General features: G+C 41.3%; 1 protein-coding gene across 5 annotated transcripts in view; it reads right to left on the bottom strand.

The window, feature by feature from the left end:
• PHACTR2 (phosphatase and actin regulator 2) overlaps window positions 1-20,161 on the bottom strand; it is a 786,224-nt gene that overhangs the window by 33,209 nt on the left and 732,854 nt on the right. For all 5 annotated transcript variants that reach the window (XM_069235123.1, XM_069235126.1, XM_069235127.1 and 2 more), the window contains one exon: window positions 5,233-5,438. In XM_069235123.1, the coding sequence (XP_069091224.1) occupies window positions 5,233-5,438 (206 nt within the window). The remainder of the gene's footprint in view (window positions 1-5,232; window positions 5,439-20,161) is intronic.

Genomic DNA, 20,161 nt, shown 5'->3' with positions numbered 1-20,161 from the left:
TATATTGGTTTCACTGGTAATAATAAATAATTGAAACGGGTATATATTTTTTTTTGTTAAGTTGCCTAATAATTATGCACAGTAATAGTCACCTGCACACACAGATATCCCCCTAACATAGCTAAAACTAAAAACAAACTAAAAACTACTTCCAAAAATATTCAGCTTTGATATTAATGAGTTTTTTGGGTTCATTGAGAACATGGTTGTTGTTCAATAATAAAATTAATCCTCAAAAATACAACTTGCCTAATAATTCTGCACTCCCTGTATTTCAAAGCTTCTGCAACCCTAAAGATGTGCAATCCATAAGTGCCATATTGTCAGCGTAGAAAAGTATACCGAAGTGTCTCCCAATTACCTCTCACAGGGTGCCTTTGCACCTCTTACTTCCTGAGGGTGTAGAGGGCCCAGATGCCATGACCTATGTCGAATCCTGGCTCCGTTAGTAGAATTGGCTAGTCTATCATCTATGTATACAGCGGAACGGGTGCATAGTGTACCGGTAAAGCGTTTCCCTTGGGACCGAAACTACATACTCAGTCAGACCAGAAAGTTCTAACCCATTTTGGTAGACTCCTCTAGACTGATGCTCTTCCCAGACTTTACCCTGGCTGTTCAAAAATAAAGAGTGTCCTACTGAGAGGTCACGAAGGAGTTGTGCAATCCCAGCCTCCAGTATGCTCTCCTTTTCCCTGTAAGAGGTTGATAGCATTGCACTTGTCTGTGTGATAGGATGGTCAGGCAGGCTCTTAAAGAGTGCTCTCCGTCTGCTTTTGGCTTCCTTGGTGGTGTTGATATGGCACTTTGCTTTGGCTGATCTGATGAGCTGTCCGTGCGTTGCTCTGAGGGACTTCAGTATCTGGAGATCATCAGGAGATCTATTAAGTGCTGGGTTACTACAATGTATGTGATGCCACAGAATGGTGGACTCCTGACACAGTCTTCTGCCAGCTGAGGCTTCAGTCTATGCAGATCTGACCAATGAGCAATATTTACTCTTGGTGAAGTGTGAATATGGAACATGTAATTAAATAGAAACCTATCTTTGTTCAAGAAGCGTGTACTTGTTGATCCAGTAATACAGCTGCCTACAGGAAAAGTGCAGCATCTGGATTTTTTTTGGTTGCTGGATACTAATCAGGTGTTTGAATTAAATTACACCGTATGAATCAGTGCAGACAATACCAATGTTGCTAGATCAATAGTAAGATTGATTGTGCAAGCGTCCTTTTCAATATCCTCAAACTGCACTTAAAGTATGTAGTGAATTATAGTAAATATGTATTTTTTTAATAAAAGCCGGTAAAAAGTGCATCCATTTAAAACAGCTCAGCACAGACCACTAGAGACCCTGCCCATGAAGGCAGACTGCTTGCTACAGGAATAACTGGAATTCGAAAGTTCAAAGAACGACTAGAGGCGTTTCAAGGTGTCTGGATAAAACAAAAGGCATGGTGAAGGAACAAGCATCGGCAGTGCAGATAGGTCGTGCACATAGGAGTGTTATTGGATTTGTCAATTTTCTTTTAGCCATGTTCTACAGCTGTGCAGCACGGTTGAAAGTTAGAAAATAAATTGCATGATGTGGCAAGCACTAACAGCAATGGACAGTGATTTGTTTTCCTAGTAGGAAAGTATTCTCTGCTTTCACCCCCAAAGAAATATTTCTCTTACTTCCAAGGTGAAGTTCACCGTATTGGCTCTGCATGAAGACAGCACCAAAAAGGGTGTGCAGAACAGAAAGTGCAGCACAGTCTGCATCTTTGTAGTATCTTGAAATCCGCTGGTGTGACTTTTGGTGTGACTTTTGGCCACTTTTTTTTCTGGCCGTGTGGGAGGGGGCAATCAACGAAGGGGTGGGGGTGGATGTGGCAAGCGACAACAAGGAAGAGGTGGAATGGAAAAGCAACAACTTAAGAGGAGGGTGGAGTGAGGGGATAGGGCAAGCAACAATACAGGAAGGGGGAGGATGGAAGAGGGTGCAAGTAGAAAGGGTAGAGTCAAGCAATGGAAGGACACTGACCAAGGAAAGCCGTACTTGGGTCATGGTCCAGGTCAGGAACAAACACAAAAGAGGAAGTGATGTCAGCATTCACTGACCAAAGAGGTAAAAAAGAAATGAGTGACAATGAAGCTAACCAATGGTGAGTAATGGGTGGGCTCTAAGCCCCCTGTAAGTAAAGAAAATGTCTTGCAAGCAACAGTGCATATGCTGTCTTAGGCAAGACCTAAAGTATAGAGTGAGTAGGCGTTGGTAAGAGGGGGAAACTGTCGAAGAGGCAAAGGTGCCCACCAAACATACTGACGGGCATAAAACAACTGACAGTGGCCCCATATCACTTAGAGAAGTTAGGGTGAGGGCAGGAGAGTATCTAAGGAAGGGTTGAGGATGTATCCTGACACAGGGGAAACCGTCTTGGCCATGCAGCCTTCACCACACACAACCTTTACATGCAGTCTTTACCACGCAGGTACTTATACCTACCCGAACCCTAAACCCACTGTTAACTGTCTTTACCTCTACCCATCCCGAAAGATTAAAATCCCTTTTTTTAAATAACATTAAAAAAAATATTTAAAAAATACTAACCTTCTTGGTAAAGTACTGCTTGCTATATGTACCTATAGCAATAAGGCTGAATTTAGGGTTCTGGGTTCAACAGACATAAAGGAAGGTAAAGGTGATTTTAGGGTTTTGGTGGGCAGAGTTAAAGGGTGATAAATGTGATTTTTGGATTCAGAGGTGGGTAGAGGTAAAGGGAGGCAAGGGTCATTTTAGGGGTTAGAAATGGGTAGAGGTAAAGGTATAAGATACATCTTTAGAAATCACTGCATGTTTCATGATTAATAGAATGTCCTTATTAAAGAGGCAACCAACAAATTAATATATGTGAGACAATGGCAAACATTAATTTAGAAAAAATCATGACTGCAACAGTCTTAAAGGAAGCGCCTACATTTATAGCTTACCTATCAATAGAAATAATAGGTGTTTGAAATGTATTTTTCAGAAATTGGTCACGTACCAAAAAGGTTTGTTATTGCTAATTGTTTGCATTCAGCTTTTGAAATACAGAGAAGCGCAACCTTCAACTCTGATCGCATCAAGCTGTCTTGCAAGCAAAAGCAAGAAAAAATGGTCCCCCACTGCAGAGGGGCACTAATTAAGGAATCAATTAGTATTTTTTGGTTCATGCTCCAGGGGAGAAAACAAATAGAGACAAAGTGAAGTAGAATGTGGCTGACAGGTGCTCACCAATGGAAATGAAGAAAATATGGTTAGCAATGAGCCAACTAATGGTAACCAATGGGGAGCCTTTTTTAGTGCTTTATTTTTTTAAAAACAATCCATTATTGCAAGCGACTGTTTGCACTGCCTCAGGCGAGACCTAAAACAGAGCTTTTAAGAGTTGGGAGGAGGTTGCTCCTGGGAACCAGGTGTTTAGAGGAGTCCACACTCTCTAAACATCACTGAAAGCTACTGGTAGAGGGGAGCACTGTGATAAGTCACATCAGAAACAGGACATGGTGTGACTCATCCTTGCAAAACAATTTTCTTAGCTACCAACGGCAAAGACGGGGAGCTTTCTATCAAGACTTAGGGCCTGATTTAGATATTGGCGGATGAGTTACTCCATCACAACTGTGATTAATATCCCATCCACCGAAATTGAAATCACATAGGATATAATAGTCTTTATGTGAATGCTGTATTGCCAGCGGAACAGAATTTAAACACTCAAAGTTCTAAAGCAATCTTGGCATTTTTTTTTTACCACAACTATAGAAAATCTGAAAAGGCATACATTTGTAGGCGCTTCATTACTTCAATGCTATAAATGGAGCTCCTCATAAACACAAATACAAACTGTACTTGCCATTTCAAGCTGAAAACATTGTTGTAAAACATCTGGATAAAGGACCTAAGAACAAGAACAACTGCAATTGTATCTAGCTAACTAATGTAAAGGAATATATTTTGAACGACTGGGACTTGGAATGAAACACTCTTGAGGACTTCTTGTACCTATGTTGTCCCCTAAAATAGTATTGCAAACATGGGACATCATTTAACATAACTCGTCCCTCTGAACAAATTGAAATTTTAATTTGCATTTCCATCAGGTAGGGTCTGGCTCCCCTAGCACCCTGCTTCAACAAGACTGTTCCTAAAAGGTGCCTCTTTTAAACCGAGAACCTAAGTTGCATTGTTGGAATGTATGCTCAATATGGGATCTTGACTGCAATTCATGCTGCTCTGAGGCTCCGTTTGATGTGAACATCAAGTGGACTATGTGAAAGCCTCCTGGCTGAATGGAGGAGGCTTCAGATTGTAAAGGTTGCCTAGAGGGATCTAGATGTCAGAGGGGAATCCTGCAATACCTGGGCGTGCTGTGCATACATATTTGCTACCATCAAGAAGAGGAAGCTAATAAGCAACCTGTGGTGGTATTCATGCAAAAGAGAACGTGTTGGACTGATTTGGCTGCTTCCTCCCATTGCAATCCACTTCAAGTAGTAACTTTAAATTTCTCTGTCAAACATGGTGATGGGAGGAGTCGTTTTAATTGGAGGCAGGATTTGCCACCATCTTGAACTTTCCAGTAAAAGACACTGACTCAAATTTAGAGGATCAGGCTAGGCCTTCCAGTTTTCTTTGGCTGGACTGAGCACTGGAGTTCATACTTTATGTTAATGTTGTTAAACCCATCTCTTCCCCTCTCAACCATATTTTTATTCCGTACCACCCTCCGTGTCGCCAGTTTAGCAAGCAAAACGAGGATTGACATTTTTCTTGTTGGTCTGTACCTCTTTTTGCAGAGGATAGACACTAACAAGGTGCAGTCCCCTCGATAACATGACATATATTTTCATTTTTGTAATAGTGAATATTACCATTGCCCCACAGAAATTCCACATGCACCTAAAAGGCGATGGCCAGGATATATACAAATAGTATATATAGGTATGCACGTTCACTGCTGGCAAGTTTAATTTGAAAAATGCAGGATTTGGGACATATGTTGCGGGTCAATGTTTTCGAAATTGGCAAGGATACAAACTGGTCAAACTGTAAGAGAATGCAAATTTCAGTAATAACTAACCCACAATCTATCACCCCCGACCCTTAAAGAGTTAGAGCAACCCCCCTTACTGACTTCAGAGACTTTAAGCTTTTGATCTTGCATAAGACTTAATGGTATCCCTATCCCACCAACAATCGCTTACTTTGTGCACTTCCATCATCATCGTCGTCATCATCGTCATCTGTGTACAGGATGGGCCCATCAGAGTCAGAGTCGTTGGTCACATTATCTCTACTTTCGCTTTCACTGTCTGGTGGCAAGGACGCGTCAGAAGATTCATCCGTGGTCTCCTGACTCACCAGGCCTTCATCCTCCATTAGGATCTCCTCATCTGAGGTGCTGGAGCAACTGAAGTGGGAACACAGAGAACAGTAGGCTGTGACATCCTTGCATGAGGTGTCACCAAAAAGGCTTTGTACAAACATGTTACAGATGTAAACAATAGAGTTTTACTCAAATTCATGAAGCTCGCTACACTGAAACTAAACCACAACGGAATACAAAACCTTTTCAATTATTCATTCGCTCGTCAACCCAAAGAGTTTACAGTGCACTTTATAATATATAAAACCTATTAAAAAGACAAAACAATCCCATAAGATCCTATCTAGCACCAGGGTAGGGAACAACGTCAGCATTCAAGCCAAACCAGCTATACTTACCTGGCCCGAGAGACCGTATCCCTTCCTCACTTATATTCAGCATTAAGACCCTCCACTGCGAAAAGCCACCATAGTTGATCTTAGTCTTATCACATAAAGAAGCCAAAAAGGCTGTACAAAATGTAACAAGACACAAAACAGGCACTGGCAAAGCCAAAAAGGCTGGCATTGGCTGCCAGCCTTTTGGGTTTGTCAATGCTTCCATTGTTTGTCACGATATTTACACAACTGTATTGTTAGGGAAGCTGCCAGGCCCACATCCATCTAAAAAAAACACACTGGCTAACAGAAAAAATATTTTTATTTGTTTTCAAAAAGCACACACTGGCACAGTAGTCCCTGGCACTTAATGAAACTGCTTTTGCGTGTGGATACTTTTGTGTGTGGTTATTCTCTTTGTGAAAGGGCAGAATGCTATAACTCAAAGAGAAGTGGGTTGACACACTACACCCATGCTGTAGTGGGCATAAGGAAAATGTGAATTACATTTAAAAGAAAAAAGGACGAATGTATGATTTGGGGTGGTTGAAAGCTCCTATAAGTATATTTTAAATATAATTTAAGTAAAATAAGTCATCAGTAATGCCAGACCTATAGATAATTTTTTTGTGAACATTTCAAACATTTCAAAACCAAAATAATGGTGATAACCGATACTTCTGTAATGTGCAGGCCCCGTCTCAAATCACATGGGGAGGGAGAGCAATCATTTATATAGCAATCAACCCTAAGCAATGCACCCCTTAGTGCTGCCAATATTTCTGTTTTACAGTTTTTATGTCTAGTAAGCAAGTTTCTATTTGAAATAAGTTCTCATGCCAGGCAGTCACAAAACTGATTGAGACCACCGAGTTGAATGTTATAAAGTTAATACAATTGTTTTTGATGAACCAATCCAAATGCGGGGCTGTATAATAATTTGTTTTTTTTTTGTAATGCTTCAAGCCACATTTTTGCCATTTCTAAGCATCCTTAATTTCAGATGGTGCTACCACATAGCTTAACGGTACTCAGTTTATCTATGTTTGAGAGGCAAACCTGGCTTTGCTAAGACTGAAACTTAGCGAGTACTTCACTCACTGAGCCATCCTGCAGCATAAAGAGTGCAAATGCATATATGCATAACATTCTCAAAGTATGTTCTTTATCTTCATATTTTCACTAAAATCTTCTGACGCAGCCTGGCTCCATTAAGAACAATGATCCAATTGCTACAGCTTATCACACTGTTCTGTGGTACACATTCAGGGGCTGTATTATAGATTATGTCCCAGGGGCGAAATAGAGATGATAGCCTGCTCTGTGTGCCTTAAGGGCACTATTGTAATTGTAATTTTATTAGTATTTATATGGCGCTTACTACCCCTGACGAGTCGTCGAAGCACTTTTCGGCGAGTAGCACGCTACTCCGGAAACCAACAAGAATTAGTGATGGATTAGTATCTGGAAATATGAGTACAGTTTTAGTATTATTATGAGTTAATTTGAGCTGCGGATATGAGAGTTTGTTAGTTAGATTGACTGGAGTAATGGAGGGGTGGAGGAGGAAAGAAATCCAGAAGTGTTAATTGGGAGTATATCCCTCATTTACTCATCCCAAAGGCTTGGGATGAGTAAAGGGGGATGGTGGAGGGAAGAGTCTGAGGAAGGGTTAGGGAGATCAGGGTGAAATAAATGAGGGAGAATTTAGTAGGGTTGTTTGGGAGGTCATGGTAGTAGAGTGAGGTTTGGTGAGTTAGATGTGGAAGCGGAGGGAAGAGCTTAGGCAGAGTTATTTAGGCGATGAAAGTAGTAGAATGGATTTGGGTGAGTCAGAGTGGGAATGGAGGATAGATTGATAGAGACATGACATATGATGATGGGTAGATAAGTGTGATAAGATGAGAGCAGGGATTCATAGATACCAAGTATAACAACCCACCCAGGAGCCATGCAATGATCCACGAATATGCCAAGCACAAAACATACACACATACATATATATATATATGTATATATATATACACACACACATACACACACATGAATACATACACATATGCACACACATATATGTACATACAATACATAATTAGAACCATGGGTAAATATACTTAGTCAAACGGGTTTAAAGAGTCTGTGTATATTTTATTGTTATGACATAGTAGCGATACATATTTTCTAAAGAACTATACCTAACTAGAAATAGTCACATAATCAGTAAAAATATTTATCAACATAGGCATATGCAGTCCATAGTTGTTTGAATATGGTGGTTATGGAGGAAAGAGCCAACTCTTGAGTAGTTTTCTGAAGACAAGAAAGTTATCTTGGCTCTTATAGTTGGGGGTAATGAATTCCATAGTTGGGCTGCTTGAACGGAGAAGGATGTACCACCTATAGTTCTAAGGCAGGGTGCCAATCTTGAGCGGAGGTTTCCTTGTTGGATGTATTTGGTTATTTTGTTTCTGATGAAAAGTGGTCCTGTTCCATGCATAGCTTTGTGGGTGATACAAAGCAGCTTTTAATACTATGGTATTACAAAAGGGCCACAGATGCCTGTGCGTCCCCTTCTGCAATACTGATAGCGCTGGCGCACATGTACTGCCCACGCTATCTGGAGAGGGCATTCCTTCTTTTGTATTAGGGTGGAGTCCCATGCAAAAGAGGAAATCAGTGTTCCTCCTTAACCTTAAGGCATACTTCTGGAGGTTGGAAAGCAGGTCCCACAGACCACCAATGCATCCCCCTGCAGGTGTGTGCAGTCACTCACTGTACCGGCCTGCAGGGGATCTCTGCAACATCTTTAAAGTGCACCTGGGTTGTCACCTGCACAGTGAAACGCAGAGTGGCTGGTAAGCAGCACCTTCATATTTCACGGAATGCACTGCCCACAGATCAGACGCAGGTTCACAGTGGCCCTGAGGGCATCACAGTAATTGAAATAAGGCACATTGTCTATTTGCAACCAGTGCCCTTGTTTAAAAGTACGCTATGGCGTAAACAGGGATTGTGTGCCCTGTTTATAATACGGGCCCGGGTCATTCAGTATACTAAAGTGCTGGATAATGGGTGCTTGTGTATGGTGCAAATTAGTTTCCCAGCCACTGGGCTCTCAACCCAGACCCCAGCTCTACTGTGCAAGGTTTAACAGAACATTTCCTTGGTCTGCGATAAAACAAAGAAACTCTAGAAAAAACAAGTCTCTGGATCATACTGGCTAGAACACAAACAGAAAAAAAAACATTAAAGCATTACATTACATAGAACCTATTATGATTATCCAGATATATCCCAAACTTGCACAGAAAGACATCTTCTATCCCTATATCCGTAGGATAATGCTGAGAAACAATCCCAGAGGACTCACTTCCAAGCCCACTTAATCATGCTAGCGGCACACTTACAGAGCTCTGTCATAATGTATGTAGTCTGTAGGGGGTCTCTCCTTTTTAACTACGTGAGCAGATCACCACATCCCTTGGTAAGCAAACCCTCATGCTTCAGAAAGGGACATGGGACCAGCTAAGGGAAAGGTGACTTGACTGGTCAGGAGGAACAGGAATCCGAGCACTCTAGCAGCACTAATGGCCCTAATCCCCAGTGGGGCCATTTGGATTTGTCTGGGTCTTTGATTACCCTGGAGCTTCACTCAAGACATGGGAGCTCACCACCCTCCCTACTAGGGATATACAGGCTGGTGTTAACACAAATGTCTTAATTAGAAATTATTAATGAATGTTTATGTGTTCTGAATAATGAATTTAGTAGAAAATGAATAACGTAGAAAAATAATGGGCACTTTTAAAATTGTGACCTTGGAGAATGCCCACCAGTATTTATGAATTGTACTAAATGTGTGATTAACATACATGAAATATTGAAAATGTACTAGATTAGTAATGTCATATTGAGTTATAACCTAGGTTCTGTATAATTATAGGCCTTAACTTAGCGAGCATCTTGGCCTAGTCCTGCCAGGCCTCAAGCAGAAAGCTGAATTTCTTAATGTCTAATGGAAAAATGCTGACAAAATGAACTGACCATGAACTTCTCATTATTTTAATAAAATGCTTAACTAGAGCGTCTATGAGAACCGACGGACAGGGGATGATGACTCCTGAAAGTATCGAAAAGAGTGTAATGCGTGCTAGATGTACTTTCCCAGGATTCAAACAATGAAGACACTGACTAGAGAAGAAGATGCAACATTTTTGATACCTGATGAGCCGGATGATGAGAACATCGAAACGTGGACCAATCAACGACATGTGAACTGTGAAATATTAGAATTCATAGATTTGGTAAGTGGACCTTATTGGTTAGGATAATAACGTACGACTAATTGACCAATTGGAAATTGGGGGTTAGTCTGGGTGACTTTGATATAACAACGTGACAGAGGGAAAAGACTTCAGACCTTATTCTGATATTGAGAAGAGAAGAGATTCGAGATTCTGTCATTGGGCTCATATTCTCTGATTGAGAGCCTGATGTGATGTGATTACTGAGAACATTGGTCATATCATAGCTAGGATACTCCATGCGAATCAAAAGGTTCATCGACCTATGCTCGTCACCTTGTAAGTTTACTTATTAAGGACCGACGCGCTAACATTGGCGTGCGATGTGCCCATCTCTGTTCCTAACACCAACTCAACCACTTCCAATCTGTCAAGCAGACACAGTCACTCAACTTAACCATTTAAAACACTCATCAACATACTGGCAAGCAGGGGCATGTAGGCTGCCTCCATCTGGCCACTGTGCTGCTAAGCAGATCTCATCAGGCTGGACTACTTCCGCAAGTTCACCCATAGGGCCACAAAGGACAGACAGGTCTATCCTCATTCTTTGAACCCCAGTGATGTTGCACAACAAGCAAGTGCAATTCAAACGGCATTCACTCTTACAACAAATATTTCTGTGAGGAGCACTATTAACACATTTCTTCCCTCAACTGGAACAAACCCAACAGCTCACTGCACTAGGAAAACAAAATGCTGGCACAACAAAATAACACGACTATTCATTCGGATGTTACTTGTTGTTCTGTTAGTCAAACTGACAAACAACGAATGGTGTGATATTCGGTTGGTAGATAATGCCAACACACACACCCGTTAACATTTACAACCTATTCATGTTCTAAACTGCAATAGTTACTACATGCAAACCATAACTATTTGTTTCTCACCCCAGTGCACACACCATGCTCTACAATATATTTTTAAACTTTATGTTTGCTGCTTGTGAATATTTTGCCTCACCAATTCAATTCCTGAAGTTGCTTCATTTTAAAGCCGGCCCTACCCCCCCCCTCCATATGTTCCCTCGGCCCCACTCCTGAGCGTACATACCTGACAATATTTGTTCTTTTCTATCCTCGTACTACCTTTCAAACCATTTCTTCTTCTTCTTGTGCCTCTTGCCTATGCTTGCCTGATCCCTGCAATACTACCTCCTTCTCTGGGAATTCAGGCATTCACCCTCTGGTCCTGTCAGACAGTTCTTCCACGTTTTCCCCCTCACAGAAGGCATGATAAAGCTATTATATAAGTTACAATGTGTAATTCTACGTTTACAGTACATATTACTTGGCTCCTTTTAGTGTCATTTTTGGTTCAGTCAATTTTTGTCCAGCTATTTTTGAGTTGGTGAGTAAAAACCGAGTGTCCAGCGCACATGCCCCAGAGCTGAGCATGTCTGTAAATATCCACTGATAATCCATCTTGAAGAAAAGAAACAGAAATTGCCCATGCACACAGTCGGCACGTGCATGTTCCTACACCCAACCTAATATTCCAAACATTATTGGCAGCAAATATCACAATCAACACCATGTAGAAACTACGTTTGGGGAGTGCCCTGGCCTGCTTCGGCTCGTAAGTCAGACCTCCTGCAGAAACCTGCAAGTGCTACAACTTACATTGAAAAAACAGACTAACTTCAGTGTTGGCAAATATCCAACAAAACATCAAGAAACTCTCCTGGGGCGAAGCGCCTGTCTTCGTGGGCTCAACTGTCAACACCAGTCACAAAAACATACAGGCGATGACTTAGATTGAATTAAAAAAAAATCAAACATATTTCAATTTGTGCCAACAACGAACGAAGAGTTTTACAAACTTCGATTAAATCATATCACAATAATGTGAGGCATCAGTTTGAGGATATATCATTCAAAATTATGCTTGCAAGCACTACCTGACAATGTCACACACTATGTATAGGATATATATTTATACACATACACACACCCATTTATATATATATATATATATATATATATATATATATATGAATATGAAACACAGGTTCCTTTATCAAGTTGAAGGAATAAACCGCACTCCAATGTTGCCGTATATGCTGCTTCTTTATTTTCTGGGCTTCAATTCGATTACATGCAATTAATGCTGCCTTACGAGTTTCCGTCTGCCAAGACCTTGTTCACAGGCATTTACGGTTATGGCCCCTTACTTCTGTTTTTATATCCACAATTTCGAATTTAAACATGCTCAACACTCCTCTTTTCAACCTAAATTTGCATATGCACGTTTATAGAGATTACACATAAGGCAAATAAATTGCTTTCTAAACCCTAAAAAACATGTAATAACAAATCAAAATTAACCATAAGTGAGCACTGTGTTTCCCACTGCATTGTGGATTTAGTAGTTGCCAACCATAAGCTATGTTTATGTGTTTCTGTTTATCTTTTACCCCAAATTTCTTCATGCGCTTGTTATCAATAACACCTTATGTTATATTTCACAATATTATTTCACAAAAGGGAGATATCCAACGCATTTTTTGGGGAAATTTTCACCGTATCTGACACACTTTATGGTTATAAGGGTCCATTATACACTATGCATAAAAACCTATATCAAAAAGGCCATATGTGAAAAAACACATGTATCAAGGTAAAAATAAAAATAAATGGAGTCTATGTTATTGGCTAGAAATTGTACGACCATTCACAAATGTACAAATAATTCTTCGTCCAGATTCATTCCCCAAGGGGTCAAGGTGCGAATCTCTAGAATGTATCTTGACTCTAACTGTCGTAATTTCCTTTCCCTGTCCCCTCCTCGTTCATTAATGGGTACTTGATCGATTGCATAAAATGTCATAGTTTCCCATTGACTGCCATGTGCTTGTTCCATGTGTTTGGCCGTGGCATAGCTTCTGTCTACATTAATGGTTGCACGAATGTGTTCCAGTATCCTTTTCTTGGTCTCACAGATGGTACTCCCCACATATTTCAAAACACAGGGGCATTCAATGACATATACCGTCAATCGACTCTTACAGGTGATATGGTGTTTGATAAATTTTTTACCACCATTACCTATAGTATACTCTTTTGTGTTTATATATATATTCATTCATCCCTGTGTGTGTGTGTGTGTGTGTGTGTGTATGTATATATATATATATATATATATAGAGTATGTTTGAAAACATATAATTGAGCCCCCGCAAAAATTAGGAGCAATACATATATTTAAATAAATATCACTGGAAAAATGAAGCTAAAGGAAAGTTAAGGCATCAATGGAGGCTACAGCACAGACCCTGAAAAAACAATAAGTTCATCAGTTATGGCTCTGTCTTTAATTTAGTCATCACAATCCTGTAATAATCTTAACTCCCTCCCCGTCCATATAGTCTTACCGCGGATAACACGTTGTTATACGCACAAAAAGGAGCACACAATGTACCTTTTCAGGAGTGGCATCTACAATGACTGTGCATGAATAGCAGGTGTGGTGGAAGGGAGATCTACACGGGGGGGGCAGATGCATGATGCAGTCCTGTCCATGTATTGCAAACCCGCTTCTTTAGTGTTCAGGGCATCGTCCGATCCCACAGACGGCTGTGTCAGTCCAGGTTCACCATTACTGGGACCCCACAGCACACCTACCCCCTTCCCCCTGACCCTCCCGTCTGGATCAGTGAAGTAACAGTGTTGGGATCTGCAGGGATTCTTTCGTGTTTGCATGAGCTGAAAAATGTGTTTCGTTCCTTAAGGAGCTATTGCACTATGAAGTCGGGAGAGTATTTTAAAGGGAGCCCAAAATACACACTTTTCACTTCAAACTCGTCTATACTTCCCTGCCCGACAGACTCCGGAGAAAGTAGGAGTCTGGCGCAGCAGCGCAAAATGAACCAGAAATCACCGTGCTGCACATGTTCATTATGTGCTCAGAGAAGTCGCTGCGTGGCGCTCTACCCTGCACCATCTAACATTTAATTTACTTTTCAGCATGCTGACTGAAATCAGCTTTCCTGCAGCGACACATCTTGAGAAATATTTGAGCAGAACCACATTATTCCAAATAAACACGGAGGTTGCTCGCTGTCAGCCACATATTTAGGTTGATGATTCCCCCATTTAAGAGGACTGAAAAGCAACTGAAGTCCACCATCTTCTTTATACCTGACATTTTCAGTCAGTATGTATATTTAATACTAATAACAATTACCTCTTCACTCGAGGGAAAGATCGCGGGATCCGGTCTGACGCCTGGGGGAAAATTCTAAGGTAAGGAATCTGCAACTAGAATATGTCTCTACCAGATATTCCATCACCGAAGGTAAGTAACTTGTACTTCTTGCTTCCTATTTGCTGGCGTTATTTATTTTAGGCTGTCTAGCGTGTCTGTATCGAGCTCAGCTTGCTCACCATCGCTCCTTGTATTCTTCCACAAGGTACTGCATTCTGTAAACAGGCCTTTACATTTTGTTCTTGTCATATTTGCTGTGCGTTCAGACAGAAGTAAAATGTCAGGCACTGTCTTCCAAGGGAGTCTGGTGTTTACTTTTTGTTCTCTGACTTCAAAGTGAGAAGATTTATGTGAAAAGGTTTTTTTCCTAGCACACAACAACATTTAAATGACAGTAAATTAACTGTACAAATATTTCAGAATATAACCGAAATTAGGAAAGCACCAAGAAAGCCCTTTTTTGTAATTTGGATGTGTGATGGAAACAAATATTTGAGTATGATCAAAACAAATCAGTACATTAGGTGATGGCATTTCCACACATTATCATTTGTGCGCTGTAGAGTTTTATCAGTATAACTATATGTTCCAATGTAATGGCCATTTCAATTAAAAATTTGCCGTCTACAATGGCAGTTTGATAACACACCATGCTCTCCACTCTACGCCCCTTTACTCTATTCTACACCCCTTTATTCCACTGCATGCCCCTCCATTGTACGCCACTCCACAACACTACACTTTACTTCACTCTTTGTCACTTTACTTGAGTCCACCTCTCTACTCCACTTTTTGCCACTCCACAACTTTACTCCACTCTGACACTCCACCCTATGACACTTTATTACACTTTGTGCAAATCCAGGTTACTCCACTCCACTTTACTCCAGTCTGCTCCACCCTACTTCACTCAACTCCACTCTTCGCCACTCCACTCTAAGACACTCCATAACACTCTCCTATTTGCCACTAAGTTTTAGCCATGATAAACAGCAGCCACACTTGTCTACAACATGCAACAAACTGCAGCTACACACACTTAACAGGATATACAAATCATCAATCAAAACAGCTAAAAAAAAGATACTACTCAGACAGAATTCAAAATGCTCAATCTACAACCAAGGAATTTTATAAAATTCTCAATGAATTTCGAAAACCTACATGCATGGAAGGAAGTCATCCCGCCACTCAAGATTTTACAAACAAATTGGCAACTCACTACACAACCAAGGCAGACACATTGGACTCCTATTTAAAACAGAAGAAAATCCTCAGCACCAACCTCTTTACTAAAATACCCTTTAAGAATAAACCATCCCAACCTCTACAGTCCTTCAAACAAATATCCCAGGATGAAGTTATGGATTTGGTCAAAGCAAGCAGACCTTCTGGTTGCCCTTCTGACCCTTGCCCACCACAAATCTTCAAGAACATCCTGCTATCTACTTCTGCTGCCACACCTGTAAGAAGAATCATCAACAAATCTTTAACTTCAGGAACTTTTCCTGCAGACCTGAAAAAGGCATACATACGACCATTATTAAAGAAAACAAACCTAGACCCGCAAGACCCCAACAACTACAGACCAATCACAAATGGACCTTTCCTGGGCAAATTGATAGAAAGAGCAGCATTCGCCCAGATGTCACAATTCATTGAAGACAATTCTATACTTTCAGACTTCCAAACTGTATTCCGCCCAGGAAGAAGCACTGAATCGGCACTCATGGCAATCTGGGACGATCTTAAAAACACAGTCGACCGAAATGGAGTTGCTGCACTACTTCTCTTGGACCTCTCAGCTGCCTTTGATACGGTTGACCATGACACCCTAACTCAAAGACTCAACGAAGCAGGCATACAAGGGATTGCTCTCGACTGGATTACTTCCTATCTTCAAAAAAGAGCAAATATCATCCACTCACCCCCCTTCTCGTCCGAACCCTACTTCACAAAAGCAGGGGTCCCCCAAGGGTCAATCATCTCACCTTTGCTTTTCAATATCTACATGATATCTTTACCAGAACTGATCATTGATTTCCATCTCACATGCTACAACTATGCAGATGACACACAGATACTACTTAAATTAGAAGACCCCAAAAACATTGAAAACTCACAAATCTTCAGGTGCCTCAGAGCCGTTGATCAGTGGATGACCTGGAGTCATCTCAAACTAAATACCTCCAAAACAGAAATACTCATATGCGGTGACTGGAAAAATTATGACCCTCTGTGCGTCTGGCCTGACGATCTCGGACCACCTCCTCCATTATCCAAGGAAGTTAAAAACCTAGGAATCACCATGGATTCCAAGTTAACTATGAATGCCCAAGTAGACAAATTAGCACGCACAAGCTTCATCACCTTAAAGACTTTACGACGCATCTTCCCCCACCTCGGATTTCCACACAAGGTGCAAGCTACTATCTCGCTTGTACTATCCAAACTGGATTATGCCAATAGCCTCTACCATGGATCATCTCTATCTGTTATGAAAAAACTACGACGTATCCAGAATTCCGCAGCCAGGCTACTACTACATATAAAGCCGCAAGCCCACATCTCCCCTGCCTTGAGAACACTACACTGGTTACCCGTTGCCAGAAGATGCACTTTCAAGCTGCTTTGTATCACCCACAAAGCTATACATGGAACAGGACCGCTTTTTATCAGAAAGAAAATTACCAAATACATCCAACAAAGAACCCTCCGCTCAAGATTGGCACCCCGCCTTAGAACACCACCATACAAGAAAAAGACTATAGGTGGTACATCCTTCTCCGTCCAAGCAGCCAAACTATGGAATTCATTACCCCCAACTATAAGAGCCACAGATAACTTTCTTGTCTTCAGAAAACTACTCAAGAGTTGGCTCTTTCCTTCATAACCACCTTTTTCAAGCAACTATGAACTGCATATGCCTATGTGGATAATCTTTTTATTTTTTATTATTATAAATATATTTCTATTTATTTATAGTTTCTTTGGAAAATATGTATTGCTACTATGTCATAACAATAAAATACACACACACTCTTTAAACCAGTCTGACTAAGTATTTTTTACCCATGATTCTAATTATGTATTGTATGTGCATATGTGTGTGTGTGTGTGTGTGTGTGTGTATATATAGATATATATATATATATGTATGTGTATATGTTGTTTCTGTGCTTGGCATGTTCGTGGATCATTGCATGGCTCTTGGTTCTTTGGGTTGTTATACTAGATATCTATGAATTCCTGCTCTCATCTTATCACACTTATCTACTCATCACTCTTATGTCATGTCTCTATCAAACTATCCTCCATTCTCACTCTGACTCATCCCAAATCCCTTCTACCACTTTCATCTCCTAAATATCTCTGCCTAAGCTCTTCCCTCCACCTCCACATCTAACTCACCAAACCTCACTCTACCTCTGTGACCTCCCACACAACCCTACTAAATTCTCCTGCATTCATCTCACCCTGCTACTATGCTCTCCCTAACCCTTCCACATACTCTTCCCCCTCCGCCCCCCTTTACTCATCCCAAGCCTTTGGGTTGAGTAAATGAGGGATATACTCCCAATTAACACTTCTGGATTTCTTTCCTCCTCCACCCCTCCATTACTCCAGTCAATCTAACTAACAAACTCTCATATCCGCGGCTCAAATTAAATCATAATAATACTAAAACTGTACTCATTATTTAACGATACTAATCCATCACTAATTCTTGTTGGGTACCAGAGTAGCGTGCTACTCATCGAAAAGCGCTTCGACGCCTCGTCAGGGGTAGTAAGCGCTATATAAATACGATTACAATACAATACAATACAATGTGTGTGCCATCACCACCGACAGCTTTAACTGCGCTCACAGCCTTTTAAGTTTTAAATTGCATGGCGTTTTAATGCGTAGATGTCTACGCTTTCAAGCCTAAAATTCTTGTTAAAAAATATTAAGTCAAAATTAGTGGCACAAACTGAATGCATGTATGTGCAATTTTCTTTGAATGTTTTCTAAAAATAGACAGAAAGGACTTTAAAAAAAAAAAGTCAATAAAATGCTTAACATTTTGAATGCTTCCTGTCTTGAGGTTTTATTTGATTTTAACAAAATGAGATACTATTTGTGCCTAGGTATGTCACAATGCCTACAAAATTAAGCATAATGCATTTGGTTCTTTACTCTTCCTAGTGTACAAGTTACTTACCTTCGCTAGTGAAATATCTGGTACAGACATATTCTAGTTGCAGATTCCTTACATTCAAATTTTTGCCAGCCGTCAGACTGGATCTATAGATTTTTTTCTTCGAGCAATACCCTTGCATGTCAGTCGACTCCACGGGCGTCGCAGTCGCCGTGATGACGTCCGGAGTAGTACATAGACGCCACCTCAACGTATTGACGTCAGTTTCTTTAAACGACTTTCCACGCCAAAGCGCAGAGCCGCTAAGAACACTGAGATTGGTGCACCAGAGCTAAAGACCTGAAGGGGGAATCCCTGTTCCTGGAAGTCAGTTCGCAAGTGGGGAGGATGGGTGGCTCGGTAAGGAATCTGCAACTAGAATATGTCTCTACCAGATATTTTGTTACCGAAGGTAAGTATCTTGTGCATCTGATAGAGACTTCTAGTTGCAGATTCCTTACCTTAGAATAGGTACCCAAGCAATGCCATCCTCAGAGGTGGGCTGCGAACCAAGATCATACTAGAAAGTCCTGCAGGACAGAACGACCAAAGTAGTTGTCCCGACGGACCTGACTGTCCAGGCAGTAATATTTAGCAAACGTGTGCAGGGATGCCCACATAGCTACCTGGCACAGGAACTCCGCATGCTAATGCAGTGGAAGCAGCAGTCGTTCTGGTGGAATGAGCATGCAAGCCCTCAGGGGGTTGCTTCTTGGCCAGAGCATAGCACATTTTGATGCAAAGAAAAACCCATCAATAGATGGTAAGTTTTTTGCACTGCCTTCCCTTTCTTCGCACCCACATACCCAACAAAGAGTTGATCGTCCACCCGGAAATCTTTGGTACGATTAGGATAGTACCCCCAACGCTCTTTTTGGGTCCAGACAGTGGAGTCTCTCCTCCTCATGGGAAGGATGTGGAGGTGAATAAAAGTAGGCAAGGTGATGACTGGCCTACATAAAAATGCGTAACAACCTTGGGAAGGAAGGAAGCCTTAGTGCGCAACACCGCTTTGTCAGGGTGCACAGACAAGAATGGAGGTTTGGAAGAAAGGGCTTGAAGCTCACTCACTCTGCAAGCAGAAGTGATGGCAACAAGAAAGACAGTCTTTAAAGTGGGGAGCCATAAAGGGCAATTGTGCATCAGCTCAAAGGGAGTACATGTTAAGTAAGTAAGGACAAGATTGAGATCCCACTGAGGCATGATAAATGGATTGGAGGGAAATAAATGGGTGAGACCTTTAAGGAATCTATTCACAATAGGAGATTTAAAGAGTGAGGGCTGATCAGGTAGCCTAAGAAATGCTGAAATGGCAGATAAATACCCTGTAAGGGTGCCCAAAGCAGAGCCCTTCTGGGCCAAAGAAAGAACGAACAAAAGAACCTCAGATAGAGGGGCAGAGAGGGGATCAACAGATTTGGTGGTACACCATTCCACAAATTTATGCCAACGACAGGCTTATACCATTTTGGTGGAGGACACCTGGCTGCCAAGATAGCATAGCAGTCTTCGGGTGGAAGATCAAAAGTCATAAACTGCCGCCGCTCAATCTCCACACATGAAGGCGGAGATTGGACAGGTTCAGGTGGACCCGGTTGCTGCGACAGAAGATCCGCCCAAAGAGGCAATCTGAGTGGAGGATCGGTGGCCATGCTCAACAGCTCTGGATACCATACTCTCCGTGCCCAGTCCGGAGCCACCAAGATGACTTGGGCACGGTCGCTCCTGATCTTC

The sequence above is a fragment of the Pleurodeles waltl genome, chromosome 5 (genome assembly GCF_031143425.1).
Source record: "Pleurodeles waltl isolate 20211129_DDA chromosome 5, aPleWal1.hap1.20221129, whole genome shotgun sequence".
Classification (NCBI taxonomy): Eukaryota; Metazoa; Chordata; class Amphibia; order Caudata; family Salamandridae; genus Pleurodeles; species Pleurodeles waltl.
Note: the sequence above shows the minus strand (reverse complement) of the source record. Positions and strands in the feature narration are given on the sequence as shown.